The 22,942-nt window shown below is 37.2% G+C and overlaps 1 protein-coding gene across 1 annotated transcript in view; it reads left to right on the plus strand.

The window, feature by feature from the left end:
* The window catches only part of Xpr1 (xenotropic and polytropic retrovirus receptor 1), a 148,858-nt gene that overhangs the window by 78,966 nt on the left and 46,950 nt on the right, over positions 1-22,942 (plus strand). Inside the window, exons 3-7 of the mRNA XM_038349545.1 lie at positions 352-453; positions 11,385-11,608; positions 15,284-15,433; positions 15,686-15,769; positions 21,070-21,151. Coding sequence (XP_038205473.1) covers positions 352-453; positions 11,385-11,608; positions 15,284-15,433; positions 15,686-15,769; positions 21,070-21,151 — 642 coding nt within the window. The remainder of the gene's footprint in view (positions 1-351; positions 454-11,384; positions 11,609-15,283; positions 15,434-15,685; positions 15,770-21,069; positions 21,152-22,942) is intronic.

A 22,942-nucleotide genomic window follows, 5' to 3' on the forward strand; every position in this document is an offset into this window, starting at 1 on the left:
TGCAGTCTCATTTCTTTTATTTCTTTGTTGTATTTTTTTCTTCTCTGAAATATTTAATTTCCCTTTTCTTACGTGAATTCTACTCAGCTCAGCTGCCAGCACCTTGAAACTTCTTTGATTAATTGTCTACAGAATTTTCTGTGTGTTCTGAAGTCTTAGAGCATTTCTCTTCTCAACATGATAACTTGTATTATACTAGTAGTGTGTTTGGATTAGCCTCTTTCCACTGCCAGGCACTTACATATAGATGTCTACTGGCTTTTTGAAGACTAAGAAAGTAGTCCTATTTTTATCCTACTTTCCCCACTTGGCCTTCTGCCTTAAATTTGAAATTTTTTTCTTGCTTTTCAGTTACAGATGAGGATACAGTTAAGAGATATTTTGCCAAGTTTGAAGAGAAGTTTTTCCAAACCTGTGAAAAGGAACTTGCCAAAATCAACACATTTTATTCAGGTGAGTAGTCACAAAGAAAAAAGACATTCTGCAATGCCCTTCAGACATGATCGGTGTTGCTTGAGGCTGGCTTTCCTTGTTTATGCTGCAGTAATGCGATTGGTACTGTAGCGTTTACACTTTATGAGGTCATTGCCTAGGTTCCCTTACAGGTTATAAGACCTTCTGTTATAAATTTGATTTTATCTTTTCTAAATTTTAATCACCATTTCCATATTATCACTTAGGTTAATTTTATGCCCTTTCATTGGCTAGAACACTCATCTTCATCTCTCTAATGCATAGTCTCACAAGTGTCATCTGCAAGATGCTATTGGAGCTTGAAAAGAAAATATTAACTTTATATTTTGATATGCCTAGCTTGTTTAAAGTGTATGTTTTAATGTACTTAACAGAGATTAGTAAAGGAATGTCCTTGTAATTGATTGCCTAGAGCATTGCCTTAAGCATCACAAATCCTGTGGAGCCTAGTTGATAATTAGTTTTGTGAGTACAGAATCAAAACAGTGATTTAGATTCAGAGAGACTTCATCCAGACTTTGAATAAACGTTATATGTATTCCCTTGTACATTGCTGAATGTATCCCCTTTATGTTTGGTATCACCTACTAGATGTAATGATCAATAATGGATTTCCCTCTTCTCTTGACAAAGGCTTTGGAAATACCATAGTCTTAATACTGACATAATCATTAAAAGCAAACAATCAAAACTACTAGTATGGGTTAGTCTGAGGATGACTAGTTGCATGACTTTATTAGTTTCTTTTTCAAAGGATGATTTTTTTCCTCCTAGCTTGTGTACAACTTTTGGTAGCATTTTATTCAGATATTTTCTCAGCAGCCCTCAGATATGTCTGATTATTCTTGTATATGGCACAGTGGGAGACTGAGAGAGGTAAGAAGCAGTATAAAGCAGATGCCAAAACCCTAAGAGGCTTGGTCTGACATTTTTAGGTGCTGTTGTTTTCCAAAATCAGTACTGCTGTGTATCCTGCAAAGTGGATCTATGAACATCTGGTATCTGTGGAGTTGGCCACTCCTGTGTATTTGCTACTGCTGATCTCTTGGTTGCTTACTGAGAATAAAGATGCTTATCTCCCAATGTAAAGTTTTATATCAACTTTCTGTATAATCCTGGTGACTTTATTGCCTTTGTGGACAGTCCATTTTGGGTTCCAATCTATTTTTTTCACATTATCTCATGGCTATACTCGCCCAGAATTGCTCTCCTCCAGATTAGTAAATTCCATAAAATTCTAGGACCATATTTCCCAGGTTTTAAGCTTTTTATACACCTTCTCTAACATCTGGAGACATACATACATACATACATACATACATACATACATACATACACACACACACATATATTATTATTTTGTGTTTATGAGTATTTTGCCTGCATGCATGTCTGTGTACCACGTGCATGCAGTACTGCAGGGACCAGAAGAGGGCATCAGATCCCCTGGGACTTGAGTTACAGATGGTCGTGAGCCACCATGTGGTGCTGGGGATTGAATCTTGGTCCTAGGAAAAAGGAAAAAAGGGCTCTTAATCACTGAGTCATTACTCTAGCCCCCTATTTATTTGTTTTGTTTATTTGTTTTGTATCTTGGAGAGCTCAAATTCCTTCACATCTTCATTTTATTCCAGTCATGTCACACCCTGTATTGATGTCTTTTTATCAGTCATTTTAATCATTTTGTCCCTGTACTTTCAATTCCTTTACCCTTATTGCTTTATATTGTGCTGGCCTAGCAAACTCAGTGCTTCTTGTACCTTAGTGCCAACCTTCTGGACTGCTTCACATAACAATAGAGTTATAGTTTAAAAAATCTACTTTATGACTAAATATGCAAATATACAGCTTCCCAACTTGTTTTGTTTTGCTTTTTTTCTTCCCAGACAGGATTTCTCTGTGTAGCCCTAGCTGTCCTGGAACTTGCATTGTAGACTAGGCTGTCCTTGAACTCAGATACATATACCTGCCTCTACTGGGATTAAAGGTGTGTGCCACTACACCTGGCTAGATCTTCAGATCTTATGTGTGCTTATGCACCTATGAGTGTGAATATACAAATGTTTAAATCATTTAAGTGTTTTCAAACAAACAATATTTGTCTTCTTTTAATCTATTTTTTAAATACTTTTTTCTGATTGATTTTTAAAATGTTGATTGTGTTTCACTAAATTTGGGGGGTTTGTTATTTTTGTTTTTATTTTAAGACAAGGTATCACTGTGCAGTTCTGACTGGCTTAGAACTTGCTATATAGACCAGGCTGGCCTCAAACTCATGGGATTGGGCTGTCTCTGCCTCCCAAGTGCTGGAATTAGAATGTACCCAACCTAAATTAGTTTTTTGTTTTTTGTTTTTTTTTTAATTTTTTTAAACATTTATTTATTTATTTATTTATTTATTTATTTATTTATTTATTTATTATGTATACAATATTCTGTCTGTGTTTATGCCTGCAGGCCAGAAGAAGGCACCAGACCCCATTACAGATGGTTGTGAGCCACCATGTGGTTGCTGGGAATTGAACTCAGGACATTTGGAAGAGCAGGCAATGCTCTTAACCTCTGAACCATCTATCTCTCCAGCCCCTTTTTAAATTTTTTATTATTAAAAATTCCGCCTCCTCCCCACCTTCCATTTTCCTCCCCCTCCCCCAAATCTCCTCCCCTTACCCCATACCCCTCCCCCTCCCTCTCCAGTCCAAAGAGCAGTCAGGGTTCCCTGCCCTGCGGGAAGTCCAAGGTGTCCTACCCCCTCCATCCAGGTCCAGGAAGGTGCGCATCTAAACAGACTAGGCTCCCTCAGAGCCAGTACATGCAGTAGGATCAAAACCCAGTGCCATTGTCCTTGGCTTCTCAGTCAGCCCTTATTGTCCGCCACATTCAGAGAGTCTGGTTTGATCCCATGCTTTTTTATTCCCAGTCGAGCTGGCCTTGGTGAGCTCCCATTAGACCAGCCCCACCGTCTCAGTGGGTGGGTGCACCCCTCGCAGTCCTGATTTCCTTGCTCATGTTCTCCCTCCTTCAGCTCCTCATTTGGACCTTAGGAGCTCAGTCCAGTGCTCCAATGTGGATCTCTGTCTCTATCTCCATCCATCGCCAGATGAAGCTTCTGTGGTGATATGCAAGATATTCATCAGTATGGCTAAATTAGTTTTGAACATTGCTTTTGATCCATATTGGGTTGCAGGATTCAGTTTGAAAAGTAGTATCATGGAGTAGATCAGTTTTCAAAAATTATTTTGGTTGGCTATTAACTTTTAACAACTTACCTATGTATATTGGCAGGGCCATTGGGGTACAAATTGATAGTCACTGACTGAGTTTTTGCCAGGTCAGGAAGGGGTGACGAATATGATTGGACATGATTGGAAGACAAGAAATAGAATTTGACATGTGTAGACAGCATCACTTTCCTCCCTAGTTAGCTGCTTTCTTCACAGCAGATTGTCTATAGACTGCAGTCTTCAGCACTCATGCCTGAGAGAAGCCATAAGCAACTAGTGACCTACCTTCTGGGAAGGATTAAGAGAAGCTCTATTTGGCCCAAACCAGCCCCAATACCGTCCTCCTGACAGGGCTTTCCAGTGTTGGGTATAGTTGTGTGCACCACCTGTTTGAGCTTATTTATTAACTCACCTTCATCCACTAAGGTAGCACAGATTACTTAATACCTCAAAATGGTCAGTCTTTAAATGACTTATATTCTAGATCCAAACATTTTACTACCTCCTAATTTTTTGTCTTTCTAATCATACCAAAACTCCAAAAATAAATAAAATAATAAAAGTGCTAATTCCATCAACTAATTACATTTTGAATTTTTAAAGTTTAGATTTTTGTTTAATTTTTTTCTTTTGGCTTTTTTGTTGTTGTTGTTGTTAGCTTTTCAAGACAGGATTTCTCTGTGTAGCCATGGCCATTCTGGAAGTCACTCTGTAGACCAGGCTGGCCTCAAACTCAGAGATTCGCCTGCTTCTGCCTCCCGAGTGCTGGGATTAAGGGTGTGTGCCAGCACCACCTAAATGATTTTGTTTAATTTTATCATTTAAAAAAACTATTTAACCTTCCTACACCAACAAACACTTGCATATAAAGTAGATTAATTCCCGGGCCTCTTAGGATTGTGCTTGTTAAGAGTAAGAAGCTGTTTTTAGTTGAAAACCTTATATAAATTACTTTTCTTATTTTTTTCCTATCTGTTTTGTTTAATTTTAAAAGAACAGTTGTATATATTTCTAGAAAAATGTTTTTGCAATTGAAAGACCATGGGGAAAGAAGGAACTTTTAAAAATGAGGGGCCCCAATTTCCAAGATGAACATAAATGTAAACAACCTCAATAAAGTACTTGCCAAGCCATATTCAATAGTACATTTTAAAAGATCATATGTGATTGAGTTAGTTTTATTACAGAAATGCAAGAATTTCAACATATCCAAATCAATAAGTGAAATATAGCATATAAATAGAATCACATGATCATTTTGATAGATGTAGAAAAATTCCTTTGATAATATTCCATATCCATCCTTTCATTATAAAAAGCCTGAATAAAACAATCTAGTAATAGAAGGATCATACTTTGACATAATGAAGGCAGAATAAGACAGACCCTTTCATAGCCCATATAATAAATATGGACAAATTGAGAGCATTTCCTCTAAAATAAGAGGTGGCATTTACTCTTGTGACTCTTATTCAGTGTAGTGCTTAGAATCTTAGCCAGACCTTTAAGGCAAGAGAAAAGAAACGGGATGCAAAGAGAAAAGGAAGAAGTCAAATTGCCCTTGTTTGCAGGTGATACAGTCCTACACTGGAAAGGTTTTAAAGACTCTATGAGAAGCAATATAATCAACCTGTTAAGTGTCTGGGTAGTCCCATTGGGTAACAGGACCATATCTGAGGGTCAAGAATGGTCTCTACCTGGTGAATAGCTGCCTTGCCTAGAGTGTAATTGAATACTTGCATTATCAGGTGTGCAGGTGCATACCAGGTGCTAGGGACTGTATTGATTTGCTCCAATGAAGCTACCTTATCCAGAAGAGCAGCTGCTATAGGAGAGAACACTTGCTTAAGTTAACAATAAAATCTGTATTTCCCAAGAGTCATCCACCTCTGTACAAAGTAAAGCTAACGCTATGTTAAGTGATAGTTTGTATAGGCATCGCCATCCATTTGTCTTTCAACTGTCTGGTGACACCTTTAAAGTTTTATTGTGATACTAGGAAGTTATAGGAACTTAGGCTTAGCTCCCTGTTTCACACTGTTCTTACTTCTGGATCACAATCAGTATGGAAATCCTACTTGTAGCCTAAAGTCTATTCCAGTTACCCATTTTAGAACTGAGAAAGTTGTCATAGGATGAGTCAGTAAACCAACTTTCTACTGTGAGCCAAACCGGGACGTGCACTTGATGGTTTGAACATCTATGGTTAGTGTGATTGTTAAGTTGCAGTAGTGTTTAGAGATTCTGGAAATTTGTGTCAGTGCGTTGTTATTGTAGACATAATTTTAAGATAGCCTTCAAGCACAGAATGCTTGCTAGAAGAGAGTTTTTTCAGGAATAATTAAGGTTTCAAATCAATTGCTTTTAAGTAATGGTACTTACCCCAGGTTAGCCCAACCTGGCTAGGTGAATCCTTAAAAGTGACTTAGTTAACCCTACATACAAAGTAATGAAGGACTTGAAGTGAGAGTTTCTCTGTTGGTAACTTTGACAATCAGTAGAGACCTCAGTCTTACAACTTCAAATAACTAAATTCAGCTACATCCCAGTAAGTGTGACAGAGGATCCCAAACTCTTAGATGGTCCTGAGAACTGTACTGGCAAGGAACCCAGCTACATCATGCTTGGTTTGTTTATGCCATTAAGTTTGTGCTGGTTTGTTATATAGTAATAGGAAATCAATATAAAAGCTGTTGCCTGGGAATTTTAGAAATGTCTGGAAGTTTCCTTTTCCACAAACCACAGTCACCCTAGAAGATGGCCACTAGGCCCTTTGAAGAAGGGTTGGGGAAAGACTTAATATATTCCTGTGGAAGTGGCAAGAGAGAGCAGCCTGCTGTGTTTCAGTAAGGAGTCTCATCGTTGTGAATTGCCTCTAGGTCTGGAAACAAGATATCAGTTGACTAAACTCAACTGTCTGCCACTAGACTGTGCAGACTTTACAGTGATAAGGCAATATTCTAATAGTTTGCCCATTTGTTTCATTCCTAAGACAAACCTTGATCGATTAACCTTAGCTAAAAATCCTGTGGGCTAAACTGTTCTGGTTCGTGACTCACTCAGTTGCCTTTTATGACAAGCATGCCCATTATATTTTGGGGGTTAAATGCTACCATCTGACCTTTCTCTTCAGGGTCCTTTTGTTGCCACTGAAATCAGTGAGCCCTAATGGCTTCATCTCATATGACTGGGCCTATTCTGCAGTGGACAGCAGACTCAGAGCTCTTCAAAGAGGCAGATGCTTTCCTCAGTGACTTTACTCCCTACCTGCCCTAGTGAAGGGGGTTTCTGGGCCTCCCGGGATAGAATGGAGTTGGTTTTAGAGATGGGGAGTGTGATCTCAAGATATACATAAAAAATAAATTATTAAACATAAAATGAAAGTCAGGTGGTTAAGGATAGAGATGAATCCAATAGAAATAACTTCTGAGAAAGAGAATTGTGTAAATTATGAAAGAAGCAGCAGTGCCAATGAATATAAAAGTACTAATACTCCACTTCAGTGTGTATGACAGTCTCCACAGCAGAGAAGCCTAGAACTCTGAAAAGTGAGTCAACAGATAACTCCTTACTGCTGTTGTCTAATTACCATCGTTATTTACTGAGCGCTAGCTGTGCCCCGTGGCATTTTTATGCTGCACTTAAACTTTACAAGTACTTTTTAGGAGACTTGTATCTTTTTTTTTCACCTATGAAAGGCTTAACAAAAGTTGAAAAATAAACTCAACTAAAATCATATGAATTAATAACAAATATTTGAACATAAATCTGCTTAATTCCATATACTAAAGTGTGATCGTGGAATGTAAGATACAGTTATTTTAAAATGTAATTAACCCTTCATACCAATGGAATCTGCATCTATGAATTCAACCAGTATATTTAGAAAAAGAAAGCAGGAAGCGCAAAGTGCATAGCTCAACTAGCATGTATTAGACTCTAGGTTCCATCCATACCATGGCAAATAGTGTGTGTGTGTGTGTGTGTGTGTGTGTGTGTGTGTGTGTGTAGACCTGCTTTAGCATAGCCCCCACCCTGATTGTGTTCCTAGGAAAAATTGCTTCTATACTGAACATGTTCTTATGCTTTTTCATCTCTTCTCTAAATGCACTTCCACCACTGTTTATATTGTATTAATATTATAAGTCAGGGCTTAAATTTTTTCCGTTCATGACATCTTTTTACCCCCCACAATTTTTACTTGACTTAGAGTATCTAAAATTGGATTATAGATCACATACTTACTGGTAAAAATAATAATTGTACTTTGTTTCATTTCACCATTTATTAAGGATAAGTACAAATATGCATACTAGTGAGGAACATGTGCTTATTTACTTTTATATAACTAATTGAATCTTTGCTGATTCTTTGATATTGTAGGAAACAATAGGAAAAATTTTTAGAGCTGATCAATAGTTTATAATTGTCTTTAATGGCAATTTATAATGACTTTATAATTGTCAATAATGAGAATGCTTGTTTCTCATTAAATGTGTAATAAAAATGGCAGCAGTTTTTATAAGATTTATTTCAGAAATTGTTAGAATTTTTTTAATCTCAAACCAAAATTATTTGATGATATTTTAAAATTATGAAATCTGTCAACTTGTTCTACAGAACAGGAAGCCAGAACTGCACACAGAGACCCTGTTTAATAAACAAATATTTTTCTCTCTTTCTCTCTCAAAAAAAAGGAAAACAAAAAACAAACAAACAAAAGCCAGTAAGACAAAAATAACAAAACAAAAGGCCCAGGAGAAAACCCGGAATCTGTTCTATGTTGGCCAACTGCTTCTTTCTGTGCATGGGGCTTGCCCTGAGTGTGGCTAATGTAATCTGCCTAGTGACGCTGCTGGGAGAAAACTCATTGTCCCTTCCCCAGCAAGCGTCAGTTGAAATAGCTTCTTGGTTGGTGGTGGGCTCTGTATACGTTTCTCCTTCTCAGTTTGTAGAGCAACATAGGTTTTTTTTTAATAATCAAAATTAAAGATAAGAATTTTTGAAACTGTCTCCAGACATTTCAGATAATCAGTTATAACTCTTATATTTAAATCTTTGAGAAAGTTATTTTTGGTTAAACATTTTAAGATATTTACTGTAAATGCTTCTAAAGAATGATTTTTAACCCTATTCTTCCATTTGTTAACTATTTAGTTAAAATTCCAAAGAAGGGTTTAAAAATGAACTACTATTTGAGGCACAGCTTTTAATGAAGCTACTGATTTTTCTGATATCATAAAACATATGATCTCATTGGTGCTCTGATGGGGGCTGTGAGTGCCTCCCTGTGAAACACCAAGTAAAAGTGTTATGTTCGCCACCAGTTTTTTTTTTCTTTTTTGCTACAAATTCAACTTCTCTCACACAGTGTTGCTCCAGCACCATCTATACAGACACTAGTACCATATTCTCACTGGAGAAAGCTCCATTTGTGAGGAGTTTAGCTCTCTGGTGACACTCCCGCTTTCTGATGGGTGGTGAAAGAATAATGTCTCACACATACTTCCTTCATAAACATACTTACATAAAGAAATAGCTGTTTCAGCTAGCTGAATTGCAAACTTTGGGCTGTTTATATGCTTATAATAAACTGCTTTCATTAGTCATTACAAATTATAGAAGTTCGTTTAGAAACAGCTTGATTTGATAAAGGAATTTTATTAATTTCATACCTATACTTTTTTTACCCTGTGAACTACTCTGCCATCTCTACCCCACGAGAGGGTTTTTCTATGTAGCCTGGCTGTCCTGGAACTCCTTCTGTAGACCAGGGTGACCTCAGACTCATAGAGATCCACCTGCCTCTGCCTCCAGAGTGCTGGAATTGAAGGTGTGAGCCACCACTGTCCAGCTAAAACTATTCATTTTTAATAACAGCAGGTAACACAAGATCTCCTTTCATGTAATACTTTTTAGGTTTTGGAATTAAATAAGAAATTTCAAACAAGGAAACACTTTTAATTGACAAAAAATCTTTCAAAACATTATTTTTGTTTATTTGAAGATTTGTTAAAAGTATTCAAACAATGCTGCTATAAACATAGTTTAGCACATGTTCCTACAATAGGAAATACGGCAATCAGAGCTTTGATTCTACTTCTCTTTGTGTATGAAGTTGTAAACACAGAAACATTTCTTTAAACATTTTGTAAAATTACATTTGTTTACTGTTTGCTTGTATGCTTCAGTGTGTTTGTGGAGGCCAGATTACAATTTGGTGGACTTGGTTCTTTCTTCCCACAATGTGGGTCTTAGGGATTGGACTCAGACTGTCAGACTTTTGCAGCAAGTCCCTCTTGCAGAAGTCTCGGTGGAGACCTCCAATTGCCACACACTGCGCCCCTGTGTCTGCGTTCGATGTACTTTTACCCAGTTACACAGACACACACAGGCAGAGAGACAGCGACACAGGTCATCCTTGAATTCCCCAAGAATGCCCCCTTTATTGTGTTCAGGGGCAGATTATATAGAGATAGCCATGCCCCAACCAAACCCACCAGAAACCACTCTTCTGCCATCAGGAACTCCTGAAGGTCTCATGCTCAAAACAGCTGTAGGCACTCAGATCAGGGGGTTCCAAGAAATTCAGGATCTGGGGTCTCACTGCTCCCAACACCTCTGACCCTTTTGCCAGGCCTTCAGAAATATAGCTTATATAGAGCTCTTTTAAAATAAGATACATAAAAGAAAACTTAATTATTTATTTAGATACTGGGGTTAAATCCTAGGGCTTCATGCATGCAGGGAAGCACTTTAATAACTGAACTATATCCCTAGCCCCAATGTTTACTATTTTATAATATGTAATTTTAAGTCACGATATTGTACACTCATCACTATCTAATTCCAGAACATTCTTGTCATTCCTCAAAGGCATACTGCTCCTTATTCCTGCTAGCAGTCACTCTACCTTCTCTTTCCCTGGCTACTGCCAGCTGCTAATTCCCTATTTTGGACAGTTCATCTAAGTGGAGTCATACCATACTTGGGGGTGGTGTTGTCTGGCTTATTTCACTTAACATACAATTAAGGCTTATCCACGTTGTAGCATAAATTGATACTTACTCTTCTGTATGGCTGATACTCCATTTTGTATATATGTTTGTATATCCACACACTACCTTTTGTTTATCCACTCATTACTTGATAGATATTTGGCTGGTATAAGAACTTGTTTATATTGTATGCAAGGTTTTCTGTGGCTGCCTTATGTTCAGTTCTCTTATGTATATACCTAGCATGGGTGTTGCTGATCATACGGTAAATTCTGTGTTTGTTTTCCAAATTCATAATATTTGTACTGTTTTATGTTTTCACTCTTAGTGACTGCACGTTTCTTTAATCTATGAAAATAGGTGCAGTAACAGTTTTGCAGGGAGTAAAGTATGAGGTAGAATGTACAGATGTTGTGCCAAAATGTTTTCTCCCATCTGGTTCTACATATCATGTGTAATATTTTTCCTAGAAATTCTAGGGAAGAAAATTAGTTTAATCAAAAAAATTAGAATTCAGTAAAAACAAAAACAATTCAAAATTGAGAGCACTTGTCACTTCTTTTTTATATAAGATTAGAAGATGAGTATACTTTATTTTAATTTTAGATTTTTAAAAAGTTTTATATGTTTGGGTGTTTTGTTTACATGTATATCTTTAACCTGATTGGACAATGCCCTTTCCTTACAGAGAAGCTGGCAGAGGCTCAGCGCAGGTTTGCTACACTTCAGAATGAGCTTCAGTCTTCACTGGATGCACAGAAAGAAAGCATTGGTGTCACTACATTGCGACAACGCAGAAAGCCGGTCTTCCACCTGTCCCATGAGGAGCGTGTCCAACATAGGAATATTAAAGACCTTAAGCTGGCCTTCAGCGAGTTCTACCTCAGCCTCATTCTGCTGCAGAACTATCAGGTGCTTAGATTACCCTAGGGAGTGGCTTTTTAAAGTAAACTCCAGTAAGTGGAATTACCTTGATCTACACTGAGTCCCCCAAAGGTGACATTGTCTTTATTCTTGGGGTTCTTGTTTGAGTTTAGATGTCTTTGTTGGCCAAAAACCATGCATTAGAAGGATTAAAACTATTAGCAAAGCTAATAGTTTTTAAGCTATACAGAGAGAGAGAGAGAGAGAGAGAGAGAGAGAGAGAGAGAGAGAGAGAGAGAGACTTTTGTAGGGCAGAGGAGATGGCAATGCGAGCACCAGAGTTCAGGTTCCCAGAGCCCATGTTAAAGCCAGGCAGGCGTGGCAGCCACCTGTAATTTACACATACAGGAAGGAGACGGGAATTCCCAGAGAATATGGCTAGCCAGAAGTGGAAAGCTCTTGACTCAGCAAGACAGCCTGCCTCAGTAATATAAAGTGGATAGCAAGTGAGGAAAATACCCAACACCAACTTCAAGTCTCCACACACATATACACTTAGTTAAAAAACAATTCATACGCTATTTATGGGTACCTTTGGCTCAGAGAATAGCAGTTTGCTTACTATTTGAAGGAAGCTCTTATAGTGGTGAATAAAAATAAATGTCTATCAAAATGTTGGCTATGTAGTCTTTATATTCCTAATGCATAGCTAAAGTTCAGAAAAGCATTGGATCTTTCTGAGGCAGACATTAAGAAACGAAAAGCAACTGCACAGCTAACATTTTTGCAAGTTTGCCATAATAAAACAAAAGAGCTGAACATTTTAGCTTGGTACCAAAAGAATCCCAGTTTTGTAAGCGGAGACTGCTCTTTTTGTTTCCCGCCCACCCTGACCCAAATAATCACACAAAAACTATATTAATTACAACATTGTTTGGCCTATTAGCTCAGGCTTTTTACTGACTAACTCTTATATTTTAAATTAGCCCATTTCTATTAATCTGTGTTTCGCCACAAGGCTATGGCTTACTGGGTAAGGTTCTGTTCTGGCATCTTTCTCCTTCTGCAGCTACATAGTGTCTCTTAAACTCTGTCTACTCTCTTTATATCTCCTCCAGCCAGGCTCTATTCTGCCCTGCTATAGGCTGAAGCAGCTTTTTTTTTGTTAACCAATGGTATTAAAATATATTCATAGCATACAGAGGGGAATTCCACATCACAATTTTATTATTCACAGGATACAGTGTAACCATATCAAAAATAAAGAAATTAGATCATGCTAGATATGTGTAAAGGTTAAATATATAGGCTTTTATAGCACTCAATAGTTTTTACACCCAGTATGAAAAATGTGAACATCCATTAGCCCTATATTAGGATATTCATTTATTTGTAATTTGTTATAAGTTTGTTTATATAATTGTTATGAAAGATAATAAACAGGTTATGTTCAATAATAAACATTTACATCTCTGAGTCTGATGTACTAGTTTGCATTTTATTCTCTAATATAACTTAAAATGAATGATTAGCACATTGCAGGATGATAGAACATCTAAAAAGTAAAAGTTATGCAAGAAAAGTTTTACCTGTAGTGACTGGTGATACAGCTCAGTTTGTAGAGTGCTTGCCAGCAGGCATGAAACCCTGGGTTGGATCTGCATAAAACTGGGTGTGGAGGCACATGCCTCTAACTCTGGCGCTAGGCAGATGGAGACAAAGGAATCTAAAGTTCAAGATCATCCTCACGTACACGAAGTTGAAAGCAGTTTGTGTAGACTTTAAGACTCTGTCTCAAAATAATAAATAAAAAGGTTTTCCCTGAAGTGTTTCAATTTTAAAATGCAGAGTACCAGAAATCCCCTATCTACAATGATCTTAATTATTAATATGTATGCTTTTCCCATCGTTTTCATAATTTTTTTGATAATTTAGTAGTTTGTCATTCAAAGAAGAATCCACTTGAGAAATAATTCAGCAGAAAAGTAATAACATAAGAGAAATAAATGATAATTCCTTTGTTTCTTTTATATACCCCAGGCTGATTTAAACTTGACATCCTCCTACCTTAGCCTCCTAAGTGCCAGGTTCATTATCTACATACCTAGGCCCCTTTTTTGACATTTTCCCCAAAGCTTTATAATTTGATTTTTTTTTAGAAATTCATATTAGTAACTAAATATTTAAAAGAAACAATGCTTTTCCACAGGTTTTAAAGTATTAACCGTGTGAGTTGGAGAGAGAATTCAGTTGTTAAGAGCACTTGCTGCTCTTTTAGGGAACCTGAGTTTATTTCCCAGTAGCCCTTTCACTATGCTCACAACTGTCGGTTGTTGTTGTCCTCTTCTGGCCTCCACGGGCACCTGTACGTGTGTGATATTTAGTTACATGACATATATTCAAAAAAATAAAAATAAATCTTAAAAAAGTAATAGAAAATATCCATATTTCCACCTTATTTTGTGTTGTTAAAAAACAAAACAAACAAAAAACAAGAACAAAAATGCTGCTTTGGATGCTCTGGAACTGGAGTTACAGACAGTTATAAACTAGGAATCCAACCTAGGTCCCAGGTCTTCTGCAAGAACAAGGTTCTTAACTGCTGAGCCATCTCTCCAGCCTCAATAGTATTTCTAAAAGTTCTGTTGTGGAGCTGCAAGGATGACCTGACTTCAGATTCCTAGCATCGAAGTAAAAGGGCCAGTTTTGACTACTCTGGCCTATAATCCCAGGACTGGGGAGGAAGGCAAAGAGGATATTTAGGGTCAGTCTGGCCAAATTTGGTGAGCTCCAGGTGAAAGACCCTGTCTGAAGAAAGTAAGAAAGGGTGGAGATCTAGAATATGATGCCCAAGGTCACCTCTGACCACCTCTGCATCCACACACATGCATGAACACACACACTTACACCTGTTTCTAAGTTGAGCAGTCTACTGTACCCAAGAAGAGTTCATGATCATGCATTATGGTATGAGGAATAGATTCTAACAAGTGAGCAAGAAACCTTATCAGCAAATACAGACAGCCTCTGGTTGGTAGATCTCATCTAGACTTGCAAATCTGTGTTTCTCTGCCTTTCAGATGATGGGCAAACAAGTGAAGGTGAGAGTGTAGGAAAATACAGTATTTTGATTTTGTAGAAATTGAAGGAATGCCAAGCTCCTACCCATTGTCACCTGCCCTGTGCAATGGTTCTTTTCTGCTGACATCCCCTGCTTACTTCCATCCCTAAATGGAGGAGGATGGAAGGAAGAACAGAGTCAAGAGAACTAGAGAAGTGTCCGTTGTACATGCCTGGAGGAGTGAAAACACACTCTTCACCACCCTTCAAAGAGCAGAGTTAAAGCAGATGGGTTCAGTGCATGAGAAATGCAAAAAAAAAAAATTTCTGAAAATAATCTACTGGCCAAAGCAGGAAAACAACCTATTTTAAAATGGTTAAATGTGGAAAGTTGGAAATGAAAATGTTCTGAGCTTAAAATTTTCATTAATTTACTTGGAAGAAAAATAACTGAGTTGTGTTTCCAGTAGGATTCTACCTTGGAACCAGTAAGTTACAGGAGAGCCTTATCCTGGTAGGCAGTGAATGCTTCTAGGAGGCGCTGCTGTTCCCCAGGGTTCTCAGTATTGACTCAGTCAACTCTGTTGATGTCTGTTGCTTCATTATTTTAATGTTCTCTAATGATTGTAGAATGATAATTGCATTTCTCTTTTCTTCCTATAGAATCTGAATTTTACAGGGTTTCGAAAAATCCTTAAAAAGCATGACAAGATTCTGGAAACATCTCGTGGGGCAGATTGGCGAGTGGCTCATGTAGAGGTGGCCCCATTTTATACATGCAAGAAAATCAACCAGCTCATTTCTGAGACTGAGGTACAACACCTCTGCTTGCTTGCCGTATATGTTCAGTATCATTTGTATGTATTTTAAAGAAATAATTCACTATTTTTGTTCTTTTATAAATTGCTTGGTTTAGAATACCTGTGCTCTTACAGAGGTCTCTTTCCTTTTGCTTTATCAGTATATTTATGAAGAGGCTATCAGAACATTATATACATGTGTATTTATATGTATTGCTTTTATTTAGAATAATTTATACAAAAACTTGACAATTCATCTTTCTAGGCTGTAGTAACCAATGAACTTGAAGATGGTGACAGACAAAAGGCTATGAAGCGATTGCGTGTCCCACCTTTGGGAGCGGCTCAGGTTAGTATCAACTTTAGTGGCTTGTTTCCTTTTCCTTTTCTTTTCTTGTTATTTCTTTTTTTTTTTTTTTGCTTTGTTTGTTGTTTGTTTGTTTTTCAAGACGGTTTTCTCTGTGTAGCTTTGGAGCCTGTCCTGGAACTAGCTCTTGTAGACCAAGCTAGCCTCGAACTCACAGAGATCTGCCTGCCTCTCCCTCTCAAGTACTGGGATTAAAGGTGTGCACCACCACTGCCTGGCTTTCTTTTTTTCATACTTAATAATTAACCCAGCATTGCTGTTGACTGTTGTCATTACCTTAAATTTTTTAAGCCAGACTTTTTAAGTAATTGATATTGTTTCTCTCATTACAAAAAAAATAGATTCAGGCATGGCGGCATATGTTTTAATCCAGTACTTAGGAGGTGAAGGCAGAATAATCATTAGTTCAAGGCCATCCTGGGTTACATAAGACCCATGTCAGAGAACAGAAAGAAGGAAGGAAAAATTAGATGCAAGCTATCATATCTTAATGAATTGCAGTACCTTACACCTATCTCTTAATGCTCCCCCTCAACTCCCTCTCCTGTTTGCTCTTATACACACTTGCTTCTTGGCAGTTGACTTGTCGACTAAGATGAAGTTTTTTGTTGTTGTTCGTGATACGAGAAGTTTAGATGTACTGGGCTACCATATAGCTTTTTCCAAAATAGCAGTTATACCCCTTACAAAAGAGAGGAGGGGCTTATTCATTGCTATGTAAATATCTTTTGTCACATAAAGCATGTCTCAATAAATTAAAAAAATTATCATGGAGTATTTTCTTTGATCACAATGTTTTGAAATTAATAATAAAAGACTTCTATAACTTAATAACTGGACTGTTTGAAAAATTTAGACTTGATTTATACTTAACAGTAAAACACTGACACTTTCTTTACAAGACCAGGAACAATTTGTATATTCAGTCTTAGGTCTGTCATTAAACCTTTTCCTGGTGATTATAGCCTGTGTGATAAGATCAGAAACAGACATAGAAGGTATTCAGGTTAGAAAGAAAGATAAAAATACTGAGGTTTTGTTGTTTGCTTGCTTGTTTATTATTAGTAAATTGATGATCTCTGTAGAAAATCCAGTGATTTGTATAGTATTAAGCTATTCAGGGAGTTAGCAAGCTTGCAGAATACAGTACCAGTTTACAAAGAATCAAGTGTATGCCTGTACACCAAGTACAGTTAAAAGTCAAAACTTTACCAATAATGCTACAGAAATAAGAAATGCAATAGTAATAGTCCTGGCAAAAGAGCTGGAGATTTTTACATTGGAAATTACAGAACATTGCGGAAATAAACTACAGATCACTTAAGTGAGAGCCAATTGAATTATGGATGGGCTTATTATGTAAGTAAGCTCAGCGGTTTTAGGAAACCATTTTTTAATTTTAGTATAGCATAATCCATCTAAAATAATCTCAGTCAGGATATGGTATGAGGTGTGCAAGTGTGTGTGTGTGTGTGTGTAAACTGGTAAACTAGCTTTAAAATGCATGGAAATGCAAAAACCTTACAATAGTCAGTACATCTTTGAAACAAATTAAAGGTTAAAATATTACTACTACATGGTATAAAAAGCTACAGTAGAGTCAAGATAGGCAGACACTTCAAAGGAGCAGAATAGAATCTAAAAATATGCAAAGATATGTATACAACTAATTTTCAATATAGGCATAAAGCATGCTAGTAGAGGAAGAATAATCTTTTCAACAATTCAACAGTTGGATTCTCTATGCAAAAAGAAATCTAAGGCCTTTATTTATATTTTATACCAGGTATTTCTAGACATAACATGGACCTAAGTTAAACCTAAAACAAAATTTTAGAAGGAAATATAGGAGACAGTCTGAGCAACTTTGGATGACTCCAAGACTTTTTAGAAATGACATCAAAAGCATTTCATCAAAGTTAAAAGCAAATCTTCAAAAGACCCTGTTAAGGAGAATGAAGAATATTAAACTAGTAGAAAATATTTATAAAACATGTCTAGTAAAAGGCGTATTTTACTAAGGAAATATAGAGAACTCCAGTAGTTAGCAAGGAGAAAATGACCTGAGTGTCATCAAAGCTATCTAAGTGGAGAATGGGAGCATGGCAAGGTGTTCCACTCCAGTGTTCTACTCCTAGATATTTATCTAAAATAATGCAAGTATATGTCCACAAAGAAGTCTTTTAAATAAGTGTTCATAGCAACTTTATTTGTAGCAGCCTAAAGTTGGAAACAGCCTGTTTCTATCAGTAGGTAAGTGGATAAACAATTGTACTATATATCTTCTCAGCCTGAAAAATAATTTGTTGATACATGCCATACATAGGTAAAAAGAGAGAGAAAGAAGGCACTTTTTTTAAGTATACACTATCTGACTCTATTTACTTACTATTTTGGAAAATGTAAACCAGTAAACAATGACAAAAAACATAGCATTTGTTGCCAGTCAAGCTGGAAGTGGGGCAGGGAGGCTTGGGCAGGAAGGAAAGACAACAAAGCCCATAAGGAAACTCTTAGGAGTAGTGACTGTGTTAGGGTATTTTTTTTTTTTTTTGAGACAAGGTTTCCTATAGCCCAGACTGACCTCAAATTCACTACGTAGCCAAGATGACCTTGAACACCTGGTGCCTCTGCCTGAAGTGCTGGGAATATAGACATGTACCACCATGCCTTGCTCCATATATTGTCTTGATCATCTTCACTATGGTTGTGATTTCATAAATATCTCTATATATTAAATCTCATAACATCAAATAAAATAATTTAGTGTGTGTTCAATTCATTGTATGCCAGTGTATTCAATAAAACAGTATTTAAAAAATAGACACATCACAGTCAAACTGATTGAAAGATAAAGAAAAAACCGTAAAAACATCATAACAAACAGAAATTGTGTACATTAAGTGTATATAGTTTATATACTATTTATAGCAGAACAATACTTTAAAATGAAAAAATTAATTAAAAAAACTAAAGCATTTAAAAGTGTGCTTGGAGGAGACAGTCCTGCAGAAAACACAGAAGCAGTTATCTGGTGAGGAAGGAAGGGATGTCATGAGAGAGGGAAGGGCTTCAGGGTAGGATGGTATCTAAAGACTAGGATAGATACTATGTATGTTCACTTTACCAGCTTTTTCCAACATTCTAAATATATGGTGTACATTCTTTTATGAATAGAGTGTATTGTGCAATTTTTGTAGTTTTTAAGAGAAGATAAATTACCATTTTCTAGATGCTTTCACTCAGAAACTGACAATACACATACCTCCTGTGACAAGTACTGGGGGTTTTGATGCTTGTGGGGGGATTAAAGGTGTGACCTCTCAGCTTTCACTACTTTAGAAAGCTGTAAGTCTGTCTATCTGTCCTTCATCCCTTTATATTTAAAATCTAAGGAATTTTTTATTTGCTTTAGAAAAAAGTAATTTAAGGTCAGTTATAGATATAAAATCAATTTTTTTCCTTCCTGAATGAGGTAACCCAGACCCAGAAAGATGAACATGGTATGTACTCACTCATACTAGCTGTAAAGCAAAGGATAACGAGCCTATGGTTCATGATCCTAGAGAAGCTAAGAAAACATACATTGACCCACCTGGAAAGGGGAAGTAGACAAGATTTCCTGATAAAAAAATTGGGAGCATGAGTGTGGGGGAAGAAGAGAGGGTGGAAGGGGAAGGGGGAGGAGAACTTGAGGGAATGGGATATTCGAGATGGAGGAAGGACAGAGATGAGAGCAAGGAAAGATATTTTGATTGAGAGAGCCATTATGGGGCTAGCAAGAAACCTGGCACTAGAGAAATTCCCCAGGAATCCACAAGGATGACCCCAGCTAAGACCCTAAGCAATAGAGGAGAGGGTTCCCAAACTGACCTTGTCCTGTAGTCAGACTGATGAATATTTTAAATATCACAATAAAACCTTCATCCAGCAATTAATGGAATCAGAGGCAGAGACCCTCAGCAGAGTTCTGGGCTGGGCTCCCAAAGTCCAGTTGAAGAGTGGGAGGAGTGATATTAGCAGAGAGGTCAAGACCATAATGGGGACACCCACTGGAACAGCTTACCTGAGCTAATGGGAGCTCACCAAATCTAGCCGGACAGGGAAGGAACCAGCATAGGTCCAAACTAGACCCTCTGAATGTGAATAAAATCAAATTATAATAAAGAAAGATATAATTATAAGTCCATTGCACTGGAGATTTTAATATGCCTAATCACTTAATAACTAGTATAGCTTAAAATGTTGCATTTAAGAGGCTAGAGAGATGGCCCAGAGGTTAGGAGTGCTTATTGTTCTTGCTGAGGATCCAAGTTTGGCTTCCAGGAAACTACATAGGAAACTCAAAACTCCAGTTTCAGGTGGATCTGATGTCATATAGCCTCTGTGGGTGCCTACACATACATGGTGCACATAAACTCACACAGACATGCATATATATAAATAAAAGAATAAGTAAATGTTTAAAATTTCTCACTTAAGTTTTTCTCAGTATAAGATCATAGCATATTATCAGAAAGTAAGTATTCTTGTTTTTGCCATTGACTTTCATCATTCATAGTACCAAAAAGTAAACTCTGAGTAATTCTAACTTAAGAAATGTAGAGATAAATAAATTTTATAAAAACTAAATTGCATTCTAAATCACTCAAAACGTACTTCTATGTGTTCATCTGAAGTCTAAAATTACCATCTTATTTTGACTCATATTTCCATCTCTTTCTCTTTTCTCTGTCTCTCTCTTCCCTTTTTCCTTCCCCCCCCCCCCCCCCACGTGTGTGTGTGCATGTGCGTGCTTGTGCATGTGTGCATGTTCTTAGTCATTTTCCAGCTTGCTGTTGGAGACCGTCTCTCACTGAACCAGGAGCTCACTCACCAGTTTATCTCAGCTCATTGCCTGCAAGCTGCAGGAATCTTTCTGTCTTTGCCCACCTGGCATGGAGATTACAAACATGTTCTGTCCCCAGCTTTTTATGTGGGATCTGCCTGGCTCTTTATGTGGTCTGGGGACTGACCTCATACCAACACAAGTACTTTACTATATGAGCATCTCCCCAGCCCCGCAATACAGATGTCTGTAAAATAACTCAATAGTGTCCCTATCCTACTTATAGAATGATGGGGTGTAAATGATCCTCTGCTTCGAAGTTATAAAAGTTAAAATAATAAAATATACTTTCACTGTAGAACTTTTGGGGTCATACTACTAAGTTACTATACTATAGCATGCATTACATGTGTGTTTGATATCTTTTACTCAAAATTCTGTTTTATGTTCACAGCCTGCGCCAGCATGGACTACTTTTAGAGTTGGCCTATTTTGTGGAATATTCCTTGTGTTAAATATTACCCTCGTGCTTGCAGGTAATTCCTAACTTTTTAACTCATTTGTTCTTATTATGGTTTTTTTTTTTTTTTTTTTTTTTTGGTTTTTCGAGACAGGGTTTCTCTGCAGCTTTTTTAGAGCCTGTCCTGGAACTAACTCTTGTAGACCAGGCTGGCCTCGAACTCACAGAGATCCGCCTGCCTCTACCTCCCGAGTGCTGGGATTAAAGGCGTGAGCCACCACCGCCCGGCTTTGTTCTTATTATGTTTATGTCATATTTTGCCCTTTTATAAAGAATCAAGCATATATCTACCAATTCTGTTGAAAGAAGTGCAAGGTTTTAGAAAGTTGTTTGTAGCCTTTGGGATATAATTTTTTAAAACATTGACCTCGTATTTACTATCATTTTCTAGTCTTTAACTTCAGAATTTTTACAGTTCAATTGTTGAGAACTTAAGCTTAGGCCAGTGATATGGTTTAGTGGGTAAAGATGCTTGCTGCCAAATCTGACTATGTGAGTTTGATCCCAGGTTTCACATGGTGGAAGAAGAAAGTCGACTCTCACACACTGTCCCTGACCTCCTCATGTATGACATGGTACACACACACACACACACACACACACACACACACACACACAAACACACACTAAGTAAAAAGTGTAATTAACTTAAGAACTTGTTTCCTTGGTCATAGATGAAGATAAATATGTTACAAAGTTCATCCACTAAACTTTTTTACTTCTTATAGAGACCCCCACCCCCTCATGTTTTTCCAAAGCTGCTTATAACTGCTCTGCATGCTTGGCTTTGTAGTTTCAATTCAGTGAAATTTCAAAGTAGGGAATAGAGTGTATGTTTAGCATGGATGAAGTCCTGTGTTCAGTCCCCAGCACTACATAAAACCAAGTATAGTAGCACATACTGATAATCCCAGCATTTGGGAAGGAAAAGCACAAAGATCAGGAATTCAAGGTTTTCCTCAGCTACATAATGTGTAGATAAGCTTCCTAAGCTTGCCCAAGAATTTATAGCGCCCTTCAGTAGCATTTCACATTACCACTGCTTGAAAAGCTTCAAATGCCACACCTGTTATTTTTCTCATTATTTCTCTAGTATTTCTTTCCCCAGCCATGCTATTCTTTGTGGCATTAAAATGTTAGGTAGTACCAATATATTCAATTCTCACATATCTGCTATCTATGTTCATTTCCTATCTAGGCAAATTATTCAAGCCTATGGCTACAAATACTATCTATATGCTAATGGCTCACAAGTATATATCCTCTCTCCTCTGAAAAAAAGATCTAATGGCTGTTTGGAGATCTAATACACACTTCCCATTTAAGTAGACAAAAGGACCCTTAATTTTTTTAAGTCCCCCAAATAGAGCCCAGACCTTTTAGTTCCTATTTATTCTGTTTTGGCTGAAATTATCAACTTAAAAAGAAGAAAGATTTATTTTGGCTTATGTAAAGATATTAGTTCTTGATCACTTGGCCTTGTCAGTTCAGGCCTGTGGCAAGGCAGAATATTATGGTGGAGACTATGTTGGAGTGCAAAATTTCTCACCGAATGGAAGCCAGAAAGTGTACACTGGGGAGGAAGGATGTTCTAGTACAGGCTTCAAGGGTCCTTCCCAGTAACCTTCTTCCTCCAACTGGGCCTGACCTCTTCAAGTTTCTCCCTCCCAATAACACCAGGAGCTGGGAACCAACACACATGACACATGACCAAGATATGTGAGCTTTGGCCAACCCTTAAGGCCCAAACAACATCCCTTATGTTTAGTCACTAATTCATATAAGAAATCCTATTGCTCTGTCTTCA

The sequence above is a fragment of the Arvicola amphibius genome, chromosome 12 (genome assembly GCF_903992535.2).
Source record: "Arvicola amphibius chromosome 12, mArvAmp1.2, whole genome shotgun sequence".
Lineage (NCBI taxonomy): Eukaryota > Metazoa > Chordata > Mammalia > Rodentia > Cricetidae > Arvicola > Arvicola amphibius.